This window comes from Rhinolophus sinicus, chromosome 9 (assembly GCF_057876585.1).
Source record: "Rhinolophus sinicus isolate RSI-liver-muscle chromosome 9, RSI-T2T, whole genome shotgun sequence".
Classification (NCBI taxonomy): Eukaryota; Metazoa; Chordata; class Mammalia; order Chiroptera; family Rhinolophidae; genus Rhinolophus; species Rhinolophus sinicus.
This window is the reverse complement of record NC_142509.1, coordinates 27763741-27791489: the sequence shown is the minus strand read 5'-3', so window position 1 is coordinate 27791489 and position 27749 is coordinate 27763741. Positions and strand designations below refer to the sequence as shown.

The 27749-nt window shown below is 42.6% G+C and overlaps 1 protein-coding gene and 1 long non-coding RNA gene across 3 annotated transcripts; both read left to right on the top strand.

Moving 5' to 3' along the window:
• The first annotated feature begins 97 nt into the window (after positions 1 to 97).
• Positions 98 to 27549, top strand: RNF10 (ring finger protein 10). 2 transcript variants are annotated; one of them, XM_074321390.2, is made up of 17 exons: positions 98 to 711; positions 9423 to 9619; positions 14122 to 14321; positions 15251 to 15341; positions 16374 to 16558; positions 16638 to 16774; positions 18899 to 19059; positions 20326 to 20451; positions 20702 to 20975; positions 21190 to 21323; positions 22256 to 22373; positions 22612 to 22707; positions 23723 to 23878; positions 25650 to 25750; positions 26033 to 26090; positions 26185 to 26343; positions 26982 to 27549. In XM_074321390.2, exons 1-17 carry the CDS (start codon positions 555 to 557, stop codon positions 27056 to 27058), a joined length of 2427 nt encoding a protein of 808 aa, XP_074177491.2. In that variant the 5' UTR covers positions 98 to 554; the 3' UTR covers positions 27059 to 27549. The 2 variants fall into 2 exon arrangements, with proteins under 2 accessions (XP_074177491.2, XP_019583416.3); XM_019727857.3 differs by having other exon boundaries at positions 22612 to 22713.
• On the top strand, positions 3253 to 8385 carry LOC141569174 (uncharacterized). The gene is made up of 3 exons (XR_012492620.2): positions 3253 to 4025; positions 4453 to 4553; positions 5178 to 8385. It is a non-coding gene; the product is annotated as an uncharacterized LOC141569174 (long non-coding RNA).
• Positions 27550 to 27749: the final 200 nt, after the last annotated feature.

The window sequence follows — 27749 nt, the reverse complement described above, 5'->3', positions numbered from 1 at the left end:
CAAATCACTGGACCCGGATGAAGGAGAAAACCACATTTCCCAGAGTGCCTCACTTCAGCATCTCCACTATATATAGTCCATCCGGGTTCTTCGAGATGCTGTTTGGCGACTCGTCGCCATTCCCAGAGCAGCTCGGCCTCGGCCCAGAGGCGAGTGTCAGTCGCTGTGTCGGAGACACCGGTCCCCGACACCAAGAGAGCCAGCCCTCTCCCCTGCCCCGCGGCGGGAGAGCGTGTCCGGCCGGCCGGCGGGGCTCGCGCACCCTCCCCTCGCCTCCCCGTCCCCCGCAGCCTCCGCCCCGCCAGGCCCGGCCCGGACCTCCGAGCCCCGGCCTCCTCCTCCTCCTCGGTCACCGCCGCCACTGGGCTCGACAGCCCCGTCTGCCGCTTCTCCTTTCATTTTGAGAAGCCGAGTAAGGAAACAGGGAAAAAATGTCGCCATGAAGGCCGAGAACCGCTGCCGCCGCCGACCCCCGCCGGCCCCGAACGCCATGAGCCTGGGTCCTTGCAGCGCCCGCTCCGCTCCGACCGCCGCCGCCGCCGAGGCCCCCGTTGATGCCGCAGAGCTCCCCCAACGCCGCCGCCACCGCCTCCGACATGGACAAGAACAGCGGCCCCAGCAGCTCCTCCGCCTCTTCGGGCAGCAGCAAAGGGCAACAGCCGCCCCGCTCCGCCTCGGCGGGGCCTGCCGGCGAGTCTAAACCCAAGAGCGGTAAGGGCGGGCTCCTATGGCGGTGGGCGGGGGTTGGGGGGCAACTGCCCCTCAGGCTGGAGCGGATCCTTGCTTTGGTGTCTGCTGGGTCACACCCCGGGACACGCTCCGCTCTCTACCATGGTTCCTACCTTTCTGCCCTTTTCCATGGCTCCCATTACTTACAAGGAACACTTAATGAGCCCTGTACCGTGAGGTTTACGTGTATCCTTGCATTCATACTCGCAACAGCTCGTGAAATAGGTGCTATTCTTATTCCCATTTTGCGGATGAGGAAACAGGTTCCGAGAGGTAAGGTTGTCCCCCCAGTAGGTGCCTCACAGGAGGCTTTAAGACCTGGTTGGCCTGACTCATCAGTCCCGCTCCTAAAACCACTAAGTTGTTCTACCCGTGAATGTTGAATTAGCATTGGATAGTGTTCAAGTTTAAACAGAGGAGGGTGGGGCAAGGACTTTTCAAACTCAAAGCTTGTATTTAATAACCTGGCCCCTGAGCCATCTTCCCTCTGTTGAAGAGGACTTGTCCTTGAATGGCTTTGTTTGGTGTGGAGCAGTTTAAGAGCACAGGCTCTGGATTGAGTCTTTAGGTTTGCCAGACTTTGAGTGAGTGTCTGAATTTCCTTACCTGTAACGGTGGAGGTAACGAGAAGTAAATTAACTTAGAAAACATGAACCTGAGGACTTAGGAGAGTACGTGACACCTATTATGCACCAAATACACATCGTGCCTATTTCCGTGTTAGGCTCCAGTAGTGTCCTTTTACAGGGAAGATTTTGTCATTTTTGTAGTCATGCTTCTCAATATTATGACCATCATGATAATAATAGCTACCGTTTATGGAGGGTTTACCATGTGCCAGGTCCTGGGCTAGACGCTATCCTCTGTTATGGATACTCCAGTTACTAACCTGTCCAGCAAGGTGGAATTGTTTATCTAAAGAAGGAAAAAGTTGAGAGGCCAGGAGTTTAAGAGTTGGCTGAGTCTGGAGTCGCAATCTCTTGTAATCTCTGCTCTTTTGTATTGTGATTATATTAACAGTGGTAGGAAGGTGTTTTCGGTGGGAGTGGGGAAGTGTGTCAGAGAGGGGAACATTTGGAGTCCCCACATGTGGAGGTCCAGTTGTTTAAAAACTCTTTGAGGCTGACTTAGAAACAAAAAGGAAAAACTGTAAGGCTTACTTGAGTTGAGAGTTTATCTGCTGGATATAGCGCACTTGTTTACCTGGTGTGCCAAGTACTTGTCGAGATTGGTTATGAAACTCAGGTGGAGACCAGTTGTCTCGATAATAAATGAATGCTTTCAATGTCCAGGCCGGGATTAGTGTGGACTCTTCAGGCCACGTCAGGCAGTATTATGTAGACTAATTTTGGGGTTTTGCACATGTGTAGCTTTATCACAGATCCCTCTAGAGATAGAGGGTAGCTACTCCTGGCTAGTGTTGGGACTGGTTTAGAGAGGTTAGAATATTTCTCAGTGTAGTTAATAAATTACTTTTGTACACTATTCCCTGATGTACAATTAAGGGTTTTGGTTTTCCAGCTATCCGAATTTTCAACTAATTTTTCTGGGGCTCTTGTTCAAATCACTAACATACTGTTATGAGTCAGCTGCAATAAATGTCTTAAGTTTATTCTTTAGTGAAGCAACAGTTGAAAGTTTTCAACAACCGAAACAAAATAAAACTGAGGTATTTAAGGCATTTTACTCATATTGTCCCTCACTTGGGATGTGTTGATTAGTGGAATTAACTCTGATTCCCAAGCAGGATGATACAGAATTCTGTTGTAGTTTGACCAAAGCAAACATTTGTCAGTGTTAATGTATCAAACAGACTTGTACAGAATAATTATTAATTGTTGGGTTCATTCTGATTAAAGTGATTTCTGTTTGTTTTTTTAAACAGTTAAATACTTATAAAGCACTTTTAAAACACTTGTTCACCTTAATTGAAAGCTTTTGAGGAAGAAAATTTTAAAAGGGAATTTTTGCTAAGTTTTATGAAATACACAAGTGTGCCCTCTGGTGTCATTAGTTATTGTTTAATATATTTGTTAGAAAACGTGACCATGTTTGCCATTGCCAGTGCCTACTTTTCTGACTACTGCTATGTATTTACCCTTAGCAAAAGGGACGGTTTGTAGCTAAGTAAAGAGTCCTTCATCTATAGTCCACTGCTTGCATTAAGGAACAAATTCAAAGGTATAATAGAAACAGATTAAAAATGAAATAGGAAACACTGGATATGGGCTAATTTTTAAGATGAAGTGAAGGGTAGCGTACTCTTATGCTGCCTTCAGAGCATTACAGACCAGTGCTGCCATAAATAACTTACTCAGTACCTCTTATGCAGTGACTTCTAGATGGTTGCTCTAACAAAAGGGTGGACTCAAATTCAACAGAATTCCATAAAAAGGTTTCTGAAATATTTCAAAATTTGACTCAACACTTGATGTATTTGATTCTGCTGGAAGTTGTTGAAAGGACCTCTTGAGTTTCGGAGTACTGAATTGAAGGAAGAATAGGAAGGGTAAGGTGAAAGAAAAGACATAACTTGGCCTTTCTTTCGTCAAAGTAACAAGAACAAGAGTTCTGCAATTTTTAAATATTTAATTTCTTTTCCCATTTCCTTTCCCTACCTCATATGAGGAAAGAACTTCTGTAATTTCTGTTCTCTAAACCATGTGTGTAATACATGGTTATTTGTTTCCTAGCTACGTGATTAATATACTTGAGTCTTTGATCCTGTGGCTGGCTTAAGTTTGCCCTTCATGCACACAAGAAATAGGTAAATTTGGCTTCTGGGGTTTATTTGATTGTTCCAGGCAGAGTGACATACCATGGTTTGTTTGCCTTGGCTGATTGCTTCAAACATTCACATACATTCCTTTTCTTGGACATATTCCGTACAGCTTTGTTTTTGTAGGGTTAAGATGCACTTCTAAGAATATCAGTGAATACAGTGAATATCCCAGGAACATAGCCTGGAGGAGAGAGGTGGGATAGGGTTTGGGAAAGTCTAGAAAGAGTAAAAAGAGGCAAGAGGACGCTAGGCAGTTTATGGGCAAACAATGGACCTTGGCCTGGAACCAGTCTCTTGCCTCATCCCCTAGGGTGGGGAATGGTACTGCCATGGAGGTTAAGAGAAGGTCAGGTATGAAGAAACAGTTATTTTGAGGTTGGTGGTGTGAAGCACCGTCCTGACACTCTTCCTCTTATTCCAGTACCAGAAGCCAGCTTACTAGTGGTAATCTGCCTTGAAGAATGCCTCTGAGCTGTAAATGGACCTGGAGGTTCTAGTGGTTTTGAAAATTGAGGTGACTTGAAGCCTTCCGTAAAAACCGCTTACAGAAGTTAAAAGAATTCCAGGCCTGTTAGCTAGAGTCCTTGGTTTATATGGCTTTGTTGGAAGTTGGTGGCTGCTCTTGACTAGAATGAATTAGATTTATTAATAATAAGCTTTCAAATAATAACAGCAACTATGTGCCAGCCACTGTGGTAAGCATTTTACAGAGGTTTTCTCTTAATCCTCATGATCCTGTGAGGTGGGGGGTAGAGGATTAGTCCTATTTTACAGGCAAGAAAATTGAGGCTTAGGGGGGTTAGAGTGATTTATTCAAGTGAATTCTTAAGAAGTCTTAGGCAATATTTATAAATACATTTTGTATAAATTCATTTATCATGAAGGTAACTTGCTGGCACATCCATCGTTCCTGATACCGCCTCTCTCTTCCTTTCATTCAGAATTACTCATTTCAGCAGGATTCCATTTGTTGTCAGTTGATTCTGTAGTAAGGCCATATAATGCCCCTCCGGAGGTGCTTGTCAACCACTCTGGACGATGGGTAAGCAGCTTGCTTGTGATTACAGCGTGAATCAGCAGCAGAAACTTCCTGGCTGGTCTTCTGACATCTAGGCTGTGCCACCTGTCAGCACTAGAGCTAGACATGTTGAAGATACCAAATGATTTAGCTGAAAAATTTATGGCCTTTAATTTGGTAATGGAGGCAAGAGACTGAGGTATGCTTACTGTTACTTGGTAGAGATCTTTTTACTAGGGGAATGTGAAGTAACTGAGACATTGGGTTAAGTTTTCAAGTCTCTTGTGGATTCTGGGATCCTGCATTCTGGTTTTGAGCCATTTAACTAATGGTCTTGTCCCTTTTGGAATGTGTCTTGATAGTAGTTCTTGGCAGTTAGTTGTCAGCTCTGGCTGTGCATTAGACTCTCCTGAGGACCTTTTTAAAAAATAGGTCGCTAGGGAAGTGTAGGGCCCTTCCCTAGCGATTCTTTCTGATTCTTTAGGTTTGGGTTGGGCCCTTGGGCCCTGACATCCATAGCTTTAAAAGTCTCTGCGAGTGATTCTGTTGTGCAACCAGAATTGAGAACCACCACTTTGAAATGTAAAACTTTCAATATAGAGTATGTTTCTCCCAAAAATTTAACTTGACTTTTTTTGTTTAAAATAGATCATCTCACTGCTATCTCCTATCAAAAAAGGAGGACAAATTCTACCCTTAGGTTATTTACATGTATGTCCTGGTAAGTTGTCTGTAGAACATTTCAAAAACAGTACTGTGAATTTTATCCCTGTGTCCCAGGCCTGACTGTGCCTTCAGTCTTTAGCTGCCTGTTGCCTGGGTCTAGAGATAAGAGCCAGCTCTCACTTTAGATGTCTGACTTCATACTTTTAGGTAAGTGGAAGACAAGATAAGGGAGTTGATTTTAGCAACTGAAATCATAAATCCATATGTGGTCAGTTGTTGTAATCTGTTTTAGAAATAGTTCTCTGTCCACCAGAGAGCATTATGAAACTGTTTCCTTGTCAGTGTGGTAATAAGTGACTACATGAAAAAACCATCCTGCTGTGTGCCAGCTTACTTTCTTTTTGAGCCTTGAAGTGTATAATCTGGCTTTAGTTAAATCACTGCAAATTATTAGGTGTTTGTTTCGAAAGCAGCAGAGTCAAGCAGGACCATCTTAAACAGTCTTAGGTAATGAGGTTTGAGGAGTACATGTTTTTTGTGTATACCTCTATGAGACCTCATTTATTCTCATGGTAAAGTTAGCTGGGGCCTGTATCACTCTGAATTTTCTATTTATTTGAAATCATGTAAATGAATTCCATGGGTTGAGGGCAAAGCAAAATTTGTATGAGATCTAAACTTCACTCTCTAATTGTTACACTGCCATATTTGACAGTAACTTGCTAACTGAAATAGGTAAAAGTATTTCATAAATTCTAACTTCAGATTAAATTCTAGCCACTTTCCCTAACGGGTTTAAAGGTAACTGGTATGGAGTGAGCTTAGCCTGGCAGTGTTTCTGTGACCATCTGTTCTCTGTTTACATCGCTAACATCTCACATGACTATTAGCTTGTTTCCTAGGTCATAGTTTGGTCAGGTTTGGACAGGATGGCATACTTCTCATTTATCCCATGTTGTTGTCAAACTGAGTGCTGTCAAAATTTAGACTCTCGTTTGTCAGCTCACGTTTCCTTTTCTCTGAAGATGTGCTTACACCTTGGATTTATTTAGTCTGCTGTAAAATAAGCTAGTCATCCTACTTGTCTAGAAATAATTTTTTCTAGGTATTGATAGTTTTAAAAATTACTGAAATAATAATATACTGAAATCAGAATCTTGGAAGGTGAGGCCTGAACACAGGAATCCCTTAAAAGCTCATCTGGGTGATTTCTGTGAACTAGTAAAAGTGGATAGTTCCTTTCCCAAAGGTAACTGTCATTAACAGTCTGCTGTGTTGCCTTTCTGGACATCTTTCTTTCTTTCTTTTTTTTAAAAGATTTTATTGGGGAAGGGAAACAGGACTTTATTGGGGAACAGTGTGTACTTCCAGGACTTGGTTTCCAAGTCAATTTGTTGTCCTTTCAATCTTTGTTGTGGAGGGTGCAGCTCAGCTCCAGGTCCAGTTGCCATTGTTAGTTGCAGGGGGCACAGCCCACCATCCCTTATGGGAGTCGCACCGGCAACCTTGTGGTTGAGGGGATGCGCTCCAACCAACTGAGCCATCTGGGAGCTCAGCGGCAGCTCAGCTCAAGGTGCCGTGTTCAATCTTAGTTGCAGGGAGCAGAGAGCCCACCATCTCTTGTGGGAGTCAAGGAGTCAAACTGGCAATCTTGTGGTTGAGAGCCCACTGGCCCATGTGGGAATCGAACCGGCAGCCTTTGGCGTTAGGAGCACAGAGCTCCAACCGCCTGAGCCACTGGGCCAGCCCCTGACATATTTCTATTACATATTTTTAACATAAACAGTATTAAACTATATATTTTGGGGGGAAAACTTCGTAGTTTCTGATGCTCATGCTGAAAACCTCTACTCCCTTAAAGTTTGAGGGTTAGCCTAATGAATTTCTTCGTCAAAAATCCAACTTCCGTTTTCTCTTAAGTTTTTGCTTTTAAAGCCATTAAATTAGTATGCAAGATTTGATTTGGTCAGATTTCCATGTTGAAATAAGACAACATGGAGTGAGCAAAAGGACAAGAATGGTACATTAGTCTTTTTTTGTCTAAAGATCGGGGACTTCTTTTACCTTTATTTAGCTGTGTATGGTTCTCACACAGGTTTTGTTTTGCCTTTTTTTTTTTTTAAAGCTGATAAACCCTGGCGCAGGTTAAGTATGTCTGGTCAGGGCTCTTTGTTCAATTTGGGACAAAATAATCAATGCAGTTCAGTTCCCCAGCAGAAAAAATGGGGCAGAGAACAAGCTGTTTACACAAAATACAAATGGTCAGCAGATTGAAAAAGTGCTTGTTGCCAGTCATCAGAGAAATTCAAATTTAAAACAAATTATTTTGACCCTTCAATTTAATAAAGTTTATTCAACTCAGTATTATTGAGAACGTAGTAAATTAGACATTCTCTCTTATAGTGTTGTTACAATATAATTAAATTAGTATAATGGTTCTAGAAAGTAACTTGAGTAAAAGGCTTTTTTTAAAAAAGATTTTATTGGGGAAGGGGAACAGGACTTTATTGGGGAACAGTGTGTACTTCCAGGCCTTTTTTCCAAGTCAAGTTGTTGTCCTTTCAGTCTTAGTTGTGGAGGGTGCTGTTCAGCTTCAAGTTGTTGTCTTTTCAGTCTTAGTTGTGGAGGGCGCAGCTCAGCTCCAGGTCCAGTTGCCGTTGATAGTTGCAGGGGGCACAGCCCACCATCCCTTGCGGGAATCAAACTGGCAACCTTGTTGAGAGCCCGAGCTCCAACCAACTGAGCCATCCAGGAGCTCAGCTGCAGCTCAGCTCAAGGTGCCGTGTTCAGTCTTAGTTGCAGGGGGCGCTGCCCACCCTCCCTTGTTCAGTCTTAGTTGCAGGGGGCGCTGCCCACCCTCCCTTGCGGGACTCAAGGATTTGAACCTGCAACCTTGTGGTTGACAGCCCACTGGCCCATGTGGGAATCGAACCGGCAGCCTTCGGAGTTAGGAGCATGGAGCTCCAACCACCTGAGCCACCAGGCCGGCCTGTAAAAGACTTTAATGATCATATTTGACCTGCTGATTCCACTTTAAGAAATTCACATAATCATACAGGCCTCTGTATAAAGAGGCTCCCAATACTATTATATAAAACTAGCAAAAAGGTTAGATGCCACCTAAATGTATAGCAATAGGGAATTGCTTATATTATTATGTAAGCATATGGTAGACAATAGTGCAGCCATTAACCATGCTTCTGAGGACTACGGATGCATGGAAGTGCTCCTGGGGTGGTAGGTAGAAGACGGTGTATCTTGTATGCCTGTCATTTTGTGGAAGATGTGGCATGTGGGTAAAATGGAAAGTACAAGGAAATTAAACACTTCATAGGCTGGTATTCCCTGAGTACTGGCAAATATAAATTCTTCTGGGTTTCAAAATTGAACATATATTATAATTGGAAGGATAAAAAGCAAGAAATATTTTTTAAAAGGGTATAACTTATGCTGATCTAATGCTTTATTTTTTTATTTTAAATTTTTATTTATTTATGTGTGTTTTTCCAGGACCCATCAGCTCTGGGTCAAGTAGTTGTTTCAATCTAATAGTTATGAAGGGCGCAGCTCACAGTGGCCCATGTGGGGATCGAACTGGCAACCTTGTTCTTAAGAGCACCGCGCTCTAACCAACTGAGCCAACTGACCACCCCTGATCTAATACGCTTTTAGAGCTCAACTTATGTGGTCAATTTAATAGCTTCTCAGTTTGACCTCTAGAACATATGTAAATATTGTTTTGCTTTTATGCCTTTTCAATATATCTGCTAGGGCCTAGGCCAAGCTGTTGCAGTATAGAATCTAGCTATTTTGTTGTAATTTAAGGAAAAAATGTCTTCTATCCTGCCTCCAGATAAAATACTTTTCCCTTATACATATAGACTGTTTCTATCACTTTGTGTGAATGGATTTTTATAAGAGCAGTGGTTAAGCTCTATAAAACAGAGTCATTGTGAACTGAAAATCTGTGTGGTTTGATCTGTATAGTGTTTGTCCTGAGGGAGAGACCCTTCAGGTTTCATCATTAAAAAACAAAACAAAACAACACCGTACTATGTGATGACTTATGCAAAGCACCAATGCTCTGGCCCAAACCCAGAATTCTTGGAGGTTGTGGAAGGGCCTCATTTACCCTTGTTTAAAGACAGCTTTGTTTTGAGGCAGACAACAATTGGCCAAAGTATTGTATCATTTCTCAACTAGTTCTTTTGTGTTTCTTGCTTTCAGATGGAAAGAACTCAAGTGGATCCAAGCGTTATAATCGCAAACGTGAACCTTCCTACTCCAAAAATGAAAATTTCAGCAACCAATCCCGTCGCTCCAATGCACAGAAAAGCAAAACTTTTAACAAGATGCCTCCTCAAAAGGGCGGCGGCAGCAGCAAACTCTTTAGCTCTTCTTTTAATGGTGGAAGACGAGATGAGGTATGAGATTTTATAAATGTTCTTTCTAGAACATAAGCATGAAGTCTTTTTTCCCCCAGTTTATCGCTGGTTGGGGAGGTGGAAAACAAGAGGTGGAAGAGTAAATAACCAAAGCAGTCTTGAGTAGCTGAGGGTTAACCAGGTTTGGAGCTTTGCCTCCTTTCTCGCTTTGAAGGTTATGAAAATTTCGTTGAAGGACGAAGACATCATAATCATGGATTGTGAAAAATTACAACAAATTTGGAGTACTTTAATTTGTATAGTCCTTTTATTATTGCTGTTAAATTATAGGTACCCTTTGGAATATTTAGGTAATAAAAAGATTAATTAATGACATTTGCCCTATAGTATCTAGCAAAATATAAAATGCTATATCCTTAGTCTCAGGTACTCTGATTTGGGAAGTTTCTTAGATACCCTTCTGTAAGGGCGTAAAGACTTACATAGAAGGGAGTTCACTGTAGCGTTGTTTATATTGCAAAATTTAGGAAACAACCCAAACGCCATCAACAAGGGACTGGTTAAATAAATTACCCTGCTGTTTGAATGTCCCACACTATGTAACCATTTCAGAATAGGACAGGTTTAACGGAAGAATTCATTTATTTACCAGAAATTCGCTCCTTGCCTGCTATGTACCAAATACCATTTAGGAATTTGGAATTTAACATAAAGTGGAACATTGTCTTTCAGGAGCTTACATTCTAGTTTGGGGAGATAACAAATAAATTGTTATGTAATAAATCCAACGGTGAGTGCTTATTAATTTTTTAAAAAGTAGACTAAGAGAGGTAAAGGGATAGAGGTAACAAGCAGTACAGTTTTAGAAGGTGGCTAAGGAAAGCTGCTCTGAGGAGCTGAATTTTGATGAGAATCGTGAGTGAGGCACGGGAGCATACCATACAGTGTTGAGGTCAAGTGTCTTAGCCGGAGGGAATAACAAGTGCAAGGGACCAGAGGTGGTAATGTTTTTGGTGTGTGGGAGGTAAAGCAAGTCGCTACTATGGGTGGAGGCGGAGTGGGCAGTGAAGCCAAAGAAGGGGAAAGGGATCAGATCCTGTGGAGCCTTGAGGGCTTTGGCTTTTGTTCAGAGATGGGAAGCACCTGGGTTTAAGAAGAGATGTAAGGTAATCTGACTCGGAGTTTAAAAAGGGGAGAATGGAATCAGGGAGACTATTCCACTCTCCCCTTTAATAGTTATAAAGATATTCCTGGTGAGAGTGATGGAAGCTTTGAAACAGTGATGGTGGTGAGAGGTGGTCATATTTGGGGGATATTTGACGGTAGAGCCAACAGGATTTTTTAATACATTAGATGCAAGGTCTGAGCAGAGAAATGAATGAGTAAAGTTTTTGGCAGGAGCGCAATTCAGGTACCATTTGCTGAAATGGGGAAGATTTCTGTCTGTATGCAATTGGTGTTTGCTGCTGTGGATCTAAGAAGGTCATTAAAGAAGTGAGTGTTGCAAAAAACAAATGGATTCAAGGACTGAGCCTGTAGTCACCATGATAGGGAAACAGCACAAAGGGAGGAAAACAATTGAAATCCATTTAGAAAAAGTGATCAGTTTTGTCCTGTGCTGTTGATAGGCTGAGATTAGAACTGAACGTTGACCATTAGATTTGAGAATGTGAAGGAAGGTTGTTGGCCTTGATCTGCTTTGGTGGAGTAGTGAGGACAAAATCCTGATTGGCATAGATTTAGGGAGACCGGGAGGAAGGGAAGAAGAAACAGCAAATTTAGACAACACTTTCTCGTGGGGAGCAGAGAGGTGAGGCAGGCAGTACCTTGAGGGGAATGTGAGATTGAGAGAGATTTTGAGGTTAGAGAAATTCCAGCATGTATCTGCTAACGGGATTGTTCTAGTGAGAGGGGAAATGTGATGCAGAGGAAAGGGGGAGAATTGCTGGAACAGTGTCCTTGAGTTCCTGAGGAGTTGGGAGCCCAGTACCCCAGTGGAGGAGTTGGCTTAGCTAGGAGCTTCGCCAGGTCATCCTCAGTAACAGGAAGGCAGAGGAACAGGTAGCAGAACGCAGGAATTCTTTTCTGGAGTTGTTCTTACTGTCTCAGTGAAGTAGATAAGGGAGCTGAGAGAGGAGGTTTGGAAGCCTGAGCAATGGAGTTGTCTGGGTGAATGGGGAGTTAATGGAGTACAGAAGTGCAATAGGAGTGTAGTATGACTGCCACGCAGCATCAGGGTCTACGTTAGTGAGACTGGCAGTGTGGTGTGGCAGTGTTCTTTAGGCCTGTTTAACTGCTCTGGTGTCGGTGCAGAACAGGCGGCGAGTTGGATTAATCAGGGGAAGGGTTTTGCTAGGTGAGTAAAACTGGTGAGATGAGAAGGGGGCAATGGACCACAGTATCTAAGGCAAATAAGGAAAGAAACTTTGGGGGATTGGATCACTAGCTTGAAGATCCCAGTGGGGTGAAGAATTGTTGGAATCGGAACTAGAGGGCACAGGCTGGGAAAGGAGTCAGTTGCTGTTGGATGTATGGTGCTCACAATTAAGATGGTGGAAGAGGTGTTCCCAGCATGGTCTAGACTGTAGAGCAGTACTGTCCAACGGAAGTGCAAGTCACAGGTGTAATTTAAAGTGTTCTAGTTGCCACATTAAAAAAGTAAATTTAATTTTAATATGTTTAACCCAATACAGCCAAAAATGCTCTCTCACAATGTGATACTTGAAGTTCTCAGCAGCCACATCTGGCTAGTGGTGACTGCTGTATTGGACAATATATATGTAGATGGTATGACCGTGGGAATGGGTGTCAGGGTGGGGGGCCAGCTGAGTGGAGGAGAGGAGGTCAAGGAACTGAGAGGTTAGCGTGTTAGAAAGATAATCAGGAATTATGGGCAGTGTCGGAAAAAGTGGCAGTAGGGTGGTAACTGGTTAGCCCAGCTGGTTAGATAGAGCGTGGTGCTAATAACACCAAGGTTGCCAGTTCGATCCCCGCATGGGCCACTGTGAGCTGCGCCCTCCTTAAAAAGAAACAAAAACCATCTAACCATGTTTGAAGACAAAAAAAGTGGCAGTGGGTCAGCTGTGGTAACAGGGTGAAGATAGAGGCTGAGAATATGGGGGGTTTTGCTGAGTGAGCACAAGCTCTTATCTAAGCTTGGGGCATTGGGAGTAGAAAGCTGGTTCGGGGACAGCAGAGCCAGACGGAAATGAAAGTCTAAGGGACGAGAGATACATATGGGATGAGGTGGGATTCTTGGGCTTCCACAATGGGTGGGGTGTTGTCTTCCAAGACCTGTTAATAAGATCAAAGGAAATTGCCTAATTGTATTTAATCATAAACATAGTATGCCACTGTATTTAATGATAAAAGTCCTAATACTATGAAGTGTACTATGATTCTGTATGCATAGAATATGTGCATAGAATGCCTCTGGAATAGGAGGTGTCTTTCATCACATCCCTTTTTGTACTCCTTAGGTTCTTTATCACCTATGTGCAAGCGCTGCTTACTAATCTCTAATTTGACTAAGCAGCAAAAGCCTTACCTTTGCATTTTTTGACCCAATAATTCCTGCTGTACACTCAAGAAATAATTGTAGGTGCCCAAGTATTTGTGCATAAAGATCTATCCAAAAATGTGTTTATCACAGCATTATTTTGTTACATGGTGGAAAGCTACAAATAATCTGCGTCCTACACTAGAGCGTTACAATACACACATACGATGTAATGATAGTGACTGTATCATTTACAGTGATTGTATGCTAGTATTAGTGACATGGTAAATGCTCATGACATTAAATGGGACAGTGGGATTAGAAAATGCATTAGCTGACTTACAGCAGGGATCTGTCCCACTTCAACTTGGGAATATTAAGAGGACCGAAAAAGCCCCAAATGATTTCTTTCATCTTTGTGTGCAGTGATATTTCTCATGTTTCCTGCCACTTTCTAAACTTTCTGAGTCTGCTGATCGGATTTATTTCTGGACAGAGCCACTCTTCCTACTTGTTCTAATTCTGTCAGTTTTAATTAACAATGACTAGCAGTATGTGTCTTAGATAGGAGGTTTCTGGCCGGCTCCTGAAGCTATGGCAGTTAGCAGCTGCCTGCGAGCCGCCTGCAGAGTGTAATTCCACAGATTTGCTTTCGCCAGAAACAAACCAGAGAACAAGTAGCTAACAAGAGAAGCTGTAGGAGTTCTGTGGGACTGTGGAAAGATTAATCCCACAAGGAAATCTTTGTGCTTCAAGGTAGGTAGAGGAGTTCATTTTGTCATTTAATGGTTAATTGCCACTTAGCAGGGCAGAGCGAACAGTTTAATAATTGTATGTTAAAGACTCTTTTTCTCCTCTCCGCTTCCACCTGGATCTTGGGTAGATTTTCGCATTGCTCCCTCCTAGGAAGATTGTGTACTTTAAGCCTGTATTTTATTTAGTTGATATTTTAGGCCATAGAAGGAGGGATTGTGCTGTTTTCTGCTGTAAATCATTGTGTCATCCTAATCAAAATACTCTGATTCATTCTCATTCTCCCTAGGTAGCAGAGGCTCAGCGGGCAGAGTTTAGCCCTGCCCAGTTCTCTGGTCCAAAGAAGATCAACCTGAACCACTTGTTGAATTTCACTTTTGAACCCCGTGGCCAAACAGGTCACTTTGAAGGCAGTGGACATGGCAGCTGGGGAAAAAGGAACAAGTGGGGACATAAGCCTTTTAACAAGGAACTCTTTTTACAGGCCAAGTGAGTATGGCTACTCTTAGGAGGAAAGTGAAATTGCACCTCTGGGTAGTTGTACTCAGAAGAAACTTCTTTAAACTGCTGTGGGAGAGAGACAGAAAAGGTCTGGGTCTTTTTCGTTTTTTTTTTTTTTTCGGTTCTCTCTTTTCTCTTTTGGCAAGTATTGAAAACCCACTTTCCAAGTGAATGTGTTCTTTGTGCTTAAAATAATATAACGCTTAAATAAATAAATAAGTAAATGCTAAAATTAAACAATGCTTTAGTATCATGATGAGGTACTAAAAGTGTTTGCTTTGGAATTAGACCCAGATTTGAATCTTGTTTTGGCCTTTGATCTTGGGTAAGTTAATCACTTTGAGATTCAGCTTCTCCTCTGTAAAGGAGGAGAAATTACTTAAGGGAGAATTGAATGACAAGTTGGAGTGCTTGGCATATATTTGCTCAAATACTGATTCCCTTTTTTCTTTTGTGTGGTGTTATAATGTAAGATTTGACCTTGGATCTAGACTGAAGTAGCCATTTAGTACTTTATTTGAACTGGTACTCAGATGATTGAGTGGGAACAGCCTTTTCTGCTGCCTTGAAGACTAACTCTGTTCCAGGGTTTCTGGGGGTGAGGGAGCAAATCTGGCTTCCTGCTGGTTGTTGAAGCCACAGTCTGGGTTAATTTTAGTTCAGGGGAGGACTGTAGGCCTTTTTGCTGGGCTTGGCAGCAGAAGAAACAGTTCATGGATTAGACTCCTACCCACTGAGTCTTTGGAGTTCTTCCAGAGCCAGGGTTCAGAACTGAGGGTGAAGCCCCAGTTCGTTGCTTCACAAACCATGGCTGCTAATGGCCTGCATTTGATTTAAGTGAAGAGATGCTGAATTTCTGTTGAGGGCTTGTTGGTAGATTCTTAAAGCCTGCCTTTTCCATGTCTTCCTACTTCTAGCTGCCAATTTGTGGTGTCTGAAGACCAAGACTACACAGTTCATTTCGCCGATCCTGATACCTTAGTCAATTGGGACTTTGTGGAACAAGTGGTGAGTAGCTTCCCTAAGCTTCTAAGCTGTTAGTGGGAGAGAGAACTAAAGAAAGGGGCTGCGGTGACACAGCAGTGCTTGGCTGGGTTCACTGCCGATACCCTTTGCCGCATGGCCTTACTGCAGACATTTCTCAGAGATCAGTCCTGGTTTCTCCTGCAATTCACTTTGTGCTCATTGGCACTGACTTGTCGGACTGGGGAGGTGGAGGGCTCTGATCTGAAGGTGTAAAAGCAGTGCTACTACCTTCTCTTTCCTGGGAAAGGTAACCAGGGGAATACATGACAGGCTCTGGTTACCCTTCTGACTCAGGGTGGGCTCATTACGTGGACATTGCTTCATTGGTAGCTGTTCATAGTAATCAGTATCAAATCAGGCCTCAGCCTTGAGGCTGGTGAATGAGCCACACAGCTGTACTTCTGTCCAAGCCACTGCTACATTTGTTTTCTATTGAAGTTAGAGCTCGGAATATCCCTTTGCTGCTCCTAGGTTCTGTGATATAAAGTACCTTTCAAAACGATAGGCCTGAAAGCCTAGACTCCTGTTACTGTGAAATTCATAAACTCATCTGAGAATGACATAGAAGGCCTGTGAAACTTAAGTTTTATATGCATTGGTTTGAAAAAATGGAGATTCATAAAAAGTGAAAGTCTCATTGACTGCTGTGTTGGAAATTACTGGAACATTACTTCTAGACCCTTATTAAAGCTTTTATGTATGTATGTGTACATATAATTTTTTTTTGTAAATAGGATCACATTGATTTCTGTCATTTTTTCCCCTTTGATATAGAACCCCCAAGATGCCTGTTGTGTAGTTTTATTATATTAAACCACTATTAACGGTTTCCTTAATGATGTGCTTAAAGTGCTATCATACGTATACTTGGCATTGTTGAACAATTTTATGAAGATGGTGTTGAGTAGAGATTTGTAGGGATGAGGACGGGGATGGCAGAGGAGAGGCTTTAACTTTGCGAATCCCTGGTCAGTTCTGAAAGCAGTGTAACTTGTGGTGCCATTTTGTTTTCAGCGTATTTGTAGCCATGAAGTGCCATCTTGCCCAATATGCCTGTACCCACCTACTGCAGCCAAGATCACTCGTTGTGGACACATCTTCTGTTGGGCGTGCATCCTGCACTACCTTTCACTGAGTGAGAAGACCTGGAGTAAATGCCCCATCTGTTACAGTTCTGTGCATAAGAAAGATCTCAAGAGGTGAGAGGGAGAGATTTACTAGATGAAACCCCAGTCTGCTAAGTCCTGGCCCTGCTACATCTGCATGTCCATGTTACAGTGTTGTTGCCACAGAGTCGCATCAGTATGTTGTTGGCGACACCATTACGATGCAGCTGATGAAGAGGGAGAAAGGGGTGTTGGTGGCCTTGCCCAAATCCAAATGGATGAATGTAGACCATCCTATTCAACTAGGAGGTGAGTTCGGTTCATTATAGGGGCAAATAATCCTGGGTCCACCCTTTGAGGCTATTGAATATATCTTCCTACTATCAGGAATTGAGCCTTTAGGCATGCACTTCCAAAATTAGTCATAGGGTTCCAGGGGGTTCGGGTGGAGTTCGCAGAGAGTGGCTTAGCTCAATTTTTAAGTTTGGTTCTGGTGTGTGTGTGTGTGTGTGTGTGTGTGTGTTTTCCATTTTACGAGGCTTTGTTGAATAGTATGTGGCACTGTGCCCAGTCTTAGAGAGTTCAGTCAGCCAGTCTTAGCACCTTTTGTAAGGAACTTACTAGTCTAATAGAAGAGACAGACCGGCAGTTAGGGTATAGAGTGTGAATAAGGGCTTATGGTGGGGAAAGTGCAAGGGGTTGTATTCCCTGTAGAAATGAGCATTGGATGAAAGTGGTATTTCAGTTTCTGGGCACAAGCTTTCTCAATAAATGGTATTGAAATAACTGACTGTCCTATGAAAAAATGAAATAAAATTGGATCCCTATCTCATAAAAACAAGTCCGATAAATTGAAGAACTAAATGTAAAAACATCAAAAACTTAAACCTTTAAAAGAAAATATAGGACAGTATCTTTGTAAATCTTCAGGCAGGGATGGATTTTTTGAACCAGGCTAAAACTACAGATGCTGTAAAAGAAAAGATTGAGGGGTCAGGGAAGGGTGAAGTGGGTAAAGGGGGTCAGATATATGGTGACAGAAGGAGACTAGACTTCAGGTAGTGAGCACACAATAGAGCATATAGATGTCGAGTTCTATGATGTACACCTGAAATTTATATAATGTTATTAATCAGTGTTACCCCAATAAAGTTAATAAAAAAGAAAAGATTGATATATTTGAAATCGGACAAGATTCCTCAAAGTCAACAGTTGATAAGCGAGGGGAAAATTTATACATTTAAAACTAAAAATTAACATCCAGAACATACAGGTGTTCTATAAAACAGATTAACCTATGGGCTGAGCATATGACAGGACTTCCCAGAGAAGGATATTGAATAACCTCCAAGTATCTGCAGAGTTCACTTTACTAAAAGTTACGCAAATCAAAATGCCTATTAGATTGATGCAAAAAAAAAAAAAAAAAAAGACATTGGGAACACTGGGTATTGGAAGGGATAGAGAAATGGGTACTCTTATTCTTGGTGGGAATATAAATTGAATAGCCTTTGGAGAGGCAATTTGGTAGTATTTAAAATATGCACAACCTTTGATCTAGTATTTATACTTAAGTATCATAAAGAAATAATTTGTATTGAGTCTATAGGATTGTTTTTATCATGAAGTTGGCAGTAACCTAAATGTTCCAAAAGGACTTACGAGAGTGTATAGAACTGTGGAACACTATACAGAAGGTAAAAATGGGATAGATCTCTGTGTTAATATTTTGAAAGATTTTAAGACACATTGAATGAAAACTAAACTGAACAAAATTTAGTTTATTTTTGGGAAAACCTTTATTTTTTATGAACAAGGGTATATGTATGGAAAAGGTTTGAAGGATACATATTCAAATTTGTATTTGGGGGTGGGAAAACAGGGCATTTCAAGGTTTCTCAAAAGATAACATTGTTTTAAAGTACAGAAAATATGAGGGAGGGAAGTAAAGGAAATAAGTCATCCATGATCCTTTTACCCAGAGATACCCCCAAAAGTTTTACTCTAGTCTGGCATCTATTCTTTTGTTCATGTAATGTGGGTATTTTCTCTGTGTCACTAAATGCCTCCTTCGGAAACCATTTTTAATGTTTGGAAAATTCTCTTTAGTGAATCCCATCATGTCGTTAACCATTTCTTTGTTGTTGATTGGTCGATTGCAGCTTTTTTTATATTAGAGACAATGCTATAACCAGTATCATTGGACTAAATTTTTGACTGCATCTTTGGGTTTCTTAGGATAGATTCCTCATATGAATGATGGGGTCAGTTATAAACCTTATATTAAGGTCATTGTTAAATTATTTTTAGGAAATTATGCTAAATTACTTCATCTTCACCTTAGGAAAAAAGCTTAGGTGAAGGTTGCTGTTTAGCCACACGGTTGCAAGCTTTGAGCGCTGCGCTGTTGTGATCTTGCTGGCCTTCTTGCAGATGAACAGCACAGCCAGTACTCAAAGTTGCTGCTGGCCTCCAAGGAGCAGGTGCTGCGCCGGGTGGTTCAGGAAGAGAAAGTCGCACTTGAGCAGCAGCTGGCAGAGGAGAAGCACAGTCCTGAGTCCTGCTTTATTGAGGCAGCCATCCAGGAGCTCAAGGTGAGGTGACGCGCTAGAACCCAGACGGGATGCGGGCGTGAGTTACTGCGGCCCCGCACTGAATGTAATAATAGCGGGGGATGGCTGAAAGTGATTTGTCCTGGGCTTTGGTGAGGGGAGGGAAGGCTGACCTAGTGGGTTTTCAGCATTCTTTGCAGCTGAAAGGAACACGTCATAATTACTTATAACTCAAAGACACCGGAGTTTCTTAGGTTAGCTGTGTTCTTAGTTAAACAAAGGTGTATTTTTTGTTTTCTAGGAAAACACTTGGATTTATTTTTAGAGATGTGTTATTGAAGGACATTGTGGAGAAAGTATTTATGGCCTTTCCAGCAGGCCTTAGCAATATCTGCTGAGGATTTTGGAGCAGCAAGAATGACCAAAATACAAAATTCCCTGTCTCATATCCTCCACAACAGGGATTCTTTAGCTTTAACAAGCATCAGAATCACTCCATGTTGGGCTCCACCCTGAGAGATTGATTCAGTAGGTCTGGGCTCAGTAGGCTCAATAATTTGCATATAACAAGTTCCAGGGGGATTCTGATGCTGCTCATCCCCAGACCACACCTTGAGACTCACGGATCTGTAATAGAACAGTGAAAGGCCCTATTCATTGAGAGAGTGGCATGTAACAGGCCCTGTGCTAAGGTACTGTACTTCATTTATTTCACTTAAGCTTTGTATCCTGGTGTGATAGCTACAACTGTCCCCTTTCCTAGACGAGGCAGTGGAATCATGGCTTAGGTAATTTGCTTGAGGACACCTAACTAACAAGAGGTGAAGCTGGTATTTGAATTCCAGTCTCTCTGACTCCTAAATCCTCCTTGGGCAGTTCCCGTGTATTTAATTTTATTTTTTCTGTAGTGCAGAGTGTTTGTTCAAATGCATTTCAGGTAGAAGAAAAGCTACATAGAAGTAAAAAGCTGTCCAGGTTGAGGTGAGGGTTGGCCAAACCCCTGCCTCTTGCGCTGGGGCCATCTCAGTTTGTAAACACTGGAAGACTAGTTCTGTGTTCTTGGATTTCTATAGGAAACTTGTGTAGTGTTGTCATCGTCAGAGACTTGAAATAGATCATCCTGTTTGAGTACAGATGGTTTTTGCTTCCTGTTTCCTTTAAAGATTGAGGATTTTAAGTACTTAAACTCTTCCCAATGGGTCTTGTTGCCTTTTAACTTCTGTTGAGAGAGGCCATTATAAGCCCTTGCCTTTCAAACTACGTTTGTTTCTGGAAACTTAGCTTCCTCTGGTCTCTCTGGTGGTCTAGACTCGGGAAGAGGCCCTGTCAGGATTGGCGGAAAGCAGAGGGGAGGTCGCTGGTGTCGTGGCTGCTCTGGAACAGTTGGTGCTGATGGCTCCCTTGGCGAAGGAGTCTGTTTTTCAACCCAAGGAGGTTAGTGTGTCCCTGTTCCAAACTAAATGGCTGCCATTCCTCAAATGCTGCTATTGAGTTGCAAGGCACTGTTGTGAGATCTGAACTTTCTTGGGAGGGGACTTTGAGTATTTCCTCTGTGCTTATTATGATAGTTCTTTCCCCAGGGGATCAGTAAATGTGACAGCTAAGATAAACATCCAGAGAGCTTGGTTCCCGTGCCTCCCTTTGCCACATGTATTTTCTGTTGACCTAGAATTTGTCCTAACAGGGTGTGCTAGAGTATCTGTCCGCTTTTGATGACGAAACCACCGAAGTTTGTGCTCTGGGCCCTTCTCGTCCTCTTGGTCTCCCTCTGGTAGAGGAAGAGGAAGCAGTGTCTGAACCGGAACCTGAGGGGTTGTCAGAGGCCTGTGATGACTCGGAGTTAGCCGGTGACAATCTCAGAGAGGGGACCATTTGTATGGAGTCCAGCCAGCAGGAACCCATCACCACGCCAGGCTTCACACACCTGAGCAGCTCTCCTTGTTACTACTTTTACCAAGGTGAGGGTCTCTGAGGGGAGGGCTGGGTTGCCACAGAGATGTTTCGGAGAGAGGACCTGACTCTCTGAGCAGAAGGAAGTATTGTCACTAGTTCCTGGGCACTTAGGTCTCTTGTGCCTTTCGGCTTGGGGAGGGAGAGGCAGGCCCAGCTGTACAGAGGGCCCTGTCTGGGGGCCTGGCGAGACTGGTGTGTGATAGAGGTGCTTGTCTTCAGCGGAGGACGGGCAGCACATGTTCCTGCACCCTGTGAATGTGCGCTGCCTCGTGCGGGAGTACGGCAGCCTGGAGCAGAGCCCAGAGAAGATCTCGGCAACGGTGGTGGAGATTGCTGGGTACTCCATGTCTGAGGTAAGGCCTTGCCTTGGAGGTGGAGGGTCAGGGAGCAGCATTAACCTCATGTTTTTGAAGTGCGCCTGGCCAACCCAAGCTCACAAATCTTCAGGGCCTTCAGTTTTTGTATCTTAAGGCTCTTTTTGACAGTGGTGGTGCTTGTGAATTTTTAAAAAGTAAATGTTGTTACCTTGCCCTTCCAGGGTTCTGTTCAGTGAGTCACCACTGCTGTCTGCTTCACAGGTTATTTCCTGTGGTTTGGGAATATAGATGTCTGTTACTTTGAGTCAAGATGAGTTTGTTTTTGTTTCTCTTTCTCCTTACTGCTTGGGAGAAATGTCCAAGAAAACAGAAAGTCCTTGGAGGCTCTTAGCTAGTTTATACATGCTTGAAATGCATTTTTGGTTTAGCAGACACCTATGAATTATTGCCTGATAATTTACATGTATGAATTTTTTGTCCTTTGAGAGTTATCCCTGCATCGATCACAAATTTGTTATAAGCCTCAAATTTAAACTTTTTGAGTACTATAAACTTTGCATCAAACATGCAGAAAAAGAAAATTAAACTTAAATTGATGGGTTTCAGTTTTTACTCTTTTTAGGCCAAGCTTCGTTTAATAGGGAGATCTCCTTTATCATTAATGGTATCAGTTATCATTAATTCTGTCAGTGATTCCCAGATTTTTGCCAACAAACAACTCTTCCTTATTCTCTCCGCTCAGTCATGGACCCCAGAAAACGAGAAACACCTGATCAGCTTTAGCTACCTGATTACCAGGCTCTATACGTTTGCAGCACAAACCAAAAAACTTTTGGTCACTTATTCTACCTTGCTGTAGCTTAATTGACACTTTCTGTTCAGCCATTCACAATGGTGATAACTTGAGCACTCCTCATGGAGCCCCTAAGCCTGGTCTTAGGTCAGTGTTGGTCCCTTTTCCATTATAGGATGTTCGACAGCGTCATAGGTATCTCTCTCACTTGCCGCTCACCTGCGAGTTCAGCATCTGTGAGCTGGCTCTGCAGCCTCCTGTGGTCTCGAAGGAAACCCTAGAGATATTCTCAGGTGAGAATTCCCCTACTTTGCTTCTCTAGAATGGAGTTAGGGCTTCTTGTGACTAGAAATCCACTGTGGGAGGAGTTAAGAAGGGGTGGTGTCGTGAGTCTCAGAACCTCCTGATACACTCCATCTGTTCATCCAGTCCATCTGGGCCACTCGTGTGGCCTTAGCTATTAGTCAGCCCGGGGGAGGAAATGGCCAGGTTGTTCCGGCTCTGCCTCCTCATAACCTGACCAACCCACAGATGACATTGAGAAGAGGAAGCGTCAGCGCCAGAAGAAGGCTCGGGAGGAGCGCCGCCGAGAGCGCAGGATTGAGATGGAGGAGAACAAAAAACAGGGCAAGTGTAAGTTCAGGAACTCTCATCTTTGACTAGTACAGCTGTGTATCATTGTACCGAGGCTCAGTGTCCTGGCCCAGAAGCCAAACTGCTTGGGTTCCTATCCCAGCTCTGCCAGTTGTTTTCTTTAACTCTTAAATATGAATCGTGAGAGCATCTCTTTCATAGGGTTATCTGAGAATTAAATGAGTTAATGCGGGTCAAAGTGCATAGCACATAGTAAGGAATAAAGTTAAATTCGTTCTTGGCACAGTGGATGAATAAGCCTGACAGGGGAAGAAGTTAGAGATCTGCTGAGTGCTGGGGATAATTGTCCCATGTGTTCTCTGGATGGATCATTGACCTCACCTTTGACTCTATTCAAAGGGACATCTGTACATAGCAAGTTTGCCAAGAGGGTCTGATGGAGTAGAAAAACCTTGACAAACTAGGAAATATATGCAGGAAGTTACATTTAAGAGTTCTTTCATACCAGTAAGTGCAGAGTCTTTTGTTCTGGTTCTCCAACATAAGCTTCATTGAACCCAGGAGATCAGTGTGACATGAGGGCCCAGTTATCCTCCAGAAAACAAGGAATGAGTCCTTGGTTAGGGAAAGGTCTTAGCTATATTGACTCCATATGGTATGGGAAACATGAATTATACTTCTCCAATGGGGGTAAGTATATAGCTAGTGTTCCAGTACTGTAGCTTTTGGGCACATATTCTAAACATTTGAGAAAACTGATGTTTCAGGAACAAGGGCTTTTTGTTTAACTTTTATTATGGAAATAATAAACACAAGTCCATAGACTAGTGTGATTAAGCCCCATGTTTATCACTGAGCTTCAATTACAAAAATCAGAACAGGCTTTTATATTAAAACAAAGACATAAAGTGGCAGTTATAAATTTGGGTTTTAAAGTTTCTGTCTACATCATACACCCCTGGGGGAGTCATACTGATTATCCTCAACTGTTGAAAAAGTTTTGAGGAAATCTGTAAATGGGCCTAACAGTCTCATCTTTCCTTTGCAGACCCGGAAGTCTACATTCCCCTCGAGAATCTACAGCAGTTTCCTGCCTTCAACTCCTATACCTGCTCCTCTGATTCTGCTTTGGGTCCCACCAGCACAGAAGGCCATGGGGCTCTCTCTGTTTCTCCTCTTAGCAGAAGTCCAAGTTCCCAAGCAGGTAAATAAAGTTGCGATTTAAAGAATGAAATTGGCCACCAGCCACAGACCTTAAATCAAAGCCCTAGTGTCTGAATATACAACACTGAATTTATTCAGTGTGGTGAGGTCTTTAGGTGACCATCCTTTCTTTGGGTAGTCAATATATTCCTGAGGTACGTCAAATTCTTGCCATTTGATTCACCTTTCCCATTGGCTGTACTGACTACTTTATGCCTTAGCTTCTAAAAACCCCAAAGCAGCTCATATGGCAGGACGGTTACACCTAGATTCTTCCCTGCGACCCTGCTGCTTTATTTCTGGTTTCTTTGAGATACTCCCTCTGTATGCTTGAGCACGTTTGTACATGTCTCTTTGTAGCACTGTTTGTAATAGTAGGGAGGAAGAAATAGTCAACAAAGTCTACTGGTAGGAAAATGGCTAAATCATAGCATTTATACTATGAAATACTTTGTACCTATTTGAAGAAGGAAATAGCTCTCTTCGTGCTCTAATGGGTAGACCTTTAAGATAAAAGGAAGTTGTAGAACAAAACATGATCACATTTGTGGGCTTAAAGAAAAGACACACAAAACAAAGCATTTCATTATGGGTTTATGTATCTAAAAGTATAGAAAAGTACTGGGATGTTTATGTTCCAAACTGGTATTGGTGTTCCACTCCAGGGGTGAGATCAGGATGGAGAGGTTGTTAGGCCTTTAGCCTTTTAAAAATACTGTTTTCTCATAGAGAGAGAATCTTTTGATGTGTTATGAAATTAAACACTTAAGAAAGAGTTGCTGTAATTTCAGAGCTATCATTTCTGATCTTCATCCACCTGGCAGATATTTTGGTACTTAAAATTTGTTTCTCTGTCAGGCATTTTAAACAAAATGTGCAAGATCAGAATATTGAAAACTCTTGGTTACCCTTGTGATCCTGTGCCTATCACTGACCAGGAGCCTGAGGCTGAGGCAGGGACTTGCTTAGTGGCAGCGACTGAGACTAGAACCTGGATCTTGACGGCTGTGTGACCACGATGCTCCGCAGTGTAAGGAGAGAGTTGCTACACAAGGAATGTGGCAGAACACTGACTACATGTTAGTGAGATAAAGATTGTGTTTCGTGCACTAGCTATTCTGAAGGTATGGGCTTTAATGTATTTAGGTAAGAGCAGTTGGATGGTTCTAGGAATAAAGGTATTAAACAGCCTTGGCTGACTATGGAAGGGCCCGCTACTGGGAGTGTGAATAGGCCTCTCTCTCCCAGTAGCCATCTGGGCTGATCTATGGAAATGTTTAAGGCCAGGAAGGATGGAGAAGACTATTCCTTAGGGAGTATCAGGAACAAGCTTGCATCTTCATGCTGGATTTTGTTGATGTATGTGTTCTGGATGCTAACTGAATATTCCGAAGTCATCTGCTGGCTGGAACATAAAGGCTGACCGGATAAAATTTTATATCTTTTACTTGGAGATTTTTCATCTATATAAAACCAGTTAATGACAATCCAATACCTAGGCCTTGAGAGCCAGCCAATGTGGACAGGGGTTTTCTTACTGCAAGAATAGATTCTGCCATGCCTTTTAGTGTTACTGTAACCACTGACTTTTCTCTGTATACTGATCAGTGGTGTGAATAATAGGCCATGTTCTTGGCTTTTTAAGAACGTGGTAGAATTGAAGTCGGATCAAGGTTTGCTTTTTGAGGTGAGGTTGGTAATTATCCAGACCTGATTCAGGGTTCATCTCTTTGGAACTTGATTCGTATAATGAATATCTCGTTCCCTTTTAGATTTTCTGCTGACCCCTGTGTCACCCACTGCCAGTCAGGGCAGTCCTTCATTCGGCGTTGGGAGTCTGGAAGAAGACTCTCCCTTCCCTTCCTTTGCCCAGGTAAATCCTTTGCTTGTGAAGTAGCCAAAGGGTATTTAACATAAATTCTACTGCTTGTTCTTTCTGGAAATCCCTCTGTTGAAGGGGAGGCTTCCAGGCTAACGTTGCACTGACTCTAATAATCACGGAAAGCTTTCTTAAGCGGGAACCTCATGGATTTAATCTCAGACATCACCGTAGATGTACCAAGGAAAGAGGCCAAGAGTACTTGAGGGAGAATCAGAGTTTTCATTATTTAACCAATTACTAGATTTCTTTTTTCCCCTTTTTCCACTTTGGCAGATGCTTAGAGTTGGAAAAGCAAAAGCAGATGTGTGGCCCAAAACTACTCCAAAGAAAGGTGAGTATAGCCCTCCTGGTAAAGGGAATTTGGCCCCTTTCAGAAAGTATGTCTCTCGAGTTTTTTCTAGAATTGTAACACTGCTATTTTTTAGATGAAAACAGCTTAGTTCCTCCTGCCCCTGTGGACAGTGATGGGGAGAGTGACAACTCGGACCGTGTTCCTGTGCCCAGTTTCCAAAATTCCTTCAGCCAAGCTATTGAAGCAGCCTTTATGAAACTGGACACACCAGCTACTTCAGATGCCCTGTCTGGTAAAGGCAAAGCACTGAGTGCTCAGCTCAGCACACGGTTGGCCTTCCTCCCTGGATCTCGGGGCAGACGTCACTAATCAGTCTGGCTCCTTCCCCGGAGCCTTTCATTCTAGGTTCACATTCTAGGGTCAGCTGACATTCCATTTGGTAGGTCATGTTGGACCTTTTTGCCACCTCAGATTAATTCTGCAGCCTGCATGTGAAACTCTGAGGAATTCATTTTTCCCTTCTAAGATACAGTAGTGGAGAGTAGATTTTGGAATCCTGAGTTGGTAGAGTGGCTCACAGATGCAGAAATTGGGCTCAGAGCCCAGCCCCACTCTGTGGTATTCATGATTAGACAAAAATAACATTTATGGTGTGCTTCCTATATGTGTCTAGCATTGTGCTAATTTTATTCTTCCATTAACCATATTAAATGGGCATAACTCATGTTACAGAAGAGGAAACAGAGGTCTAGGGAGATAAAGTGCCTTGTTCAAAGACAAACACCTAGAGTATGCAAGGACTGGTATTTGAATCCAGGCAATCTGATTCCAGAGCCTGCACTCTTAGCTGCCACTCTGATTCTCAGTAATGAAAACTGGCCGGGGACAAAGGGATGGCATTCTAAGATCTCTCTTTCTGTTTCCATTTAGAGGAGAAAGGAGGAAAGAAAAGAAAAAAACAGAAACAGAAGCTCCTGTTCAGCACCTCGGTCGTCCACACCAAGTGACACTACTGTCCCAGGCTACCTTCGCCATCTGGTTTTCTTTTTTCCATGCTTTTGTTCTGCTGCTGTAATTTTTAAGTATTTGAGTTTGAACAGATTAGCTTTGGGGGGAGGGGGTTTCCACAACGTGAGAGGGAACCAAGATTTTAAATACAGTGTATTTTCCAGCTTCCATCTTTACACCAAAATAAAGTATTGACACTCACAAGAAATTTCTTCCTGCCAAGGTTTTTAGTTTGTTGCCAGGTTAGTCTTTTTTAACCCCTGTGTAATTAGTTTTTCTCAACCCCAAATAAGTTTTGAGTCCCTTCAGCATCCGTTGGAGCAGCCCAAACCAAAGTATTAAATAGTACTGCTCTTGTTGTGACATCATGTCAGGGCATCATGGTTTCAGCACACCTATCAGTGTGTCTTTTAAAAAAAAGTTGAATCTTTTCTATCTGTTCAGTTCTCTTAAAGAAACAAAGGGATGGAAATAAAATGGATTTAGGATACCCCGCTTGAATTGCAGTTTTTCTTCTGACAGATGGCCAGGCTATGAAGGCAGACCTGGGTTGCACTTGCATGTGTGATGAAGGGTTTTGCCTCTTGCACGTGGCTTCTATTTGGCAAGGAAAGCTGTGACTGTCACTAAGGAAGCCCCAGGGCCTGCCAACTGTAAATGACAGTGGCCTGAATTGTTGTAGAAGCAGGA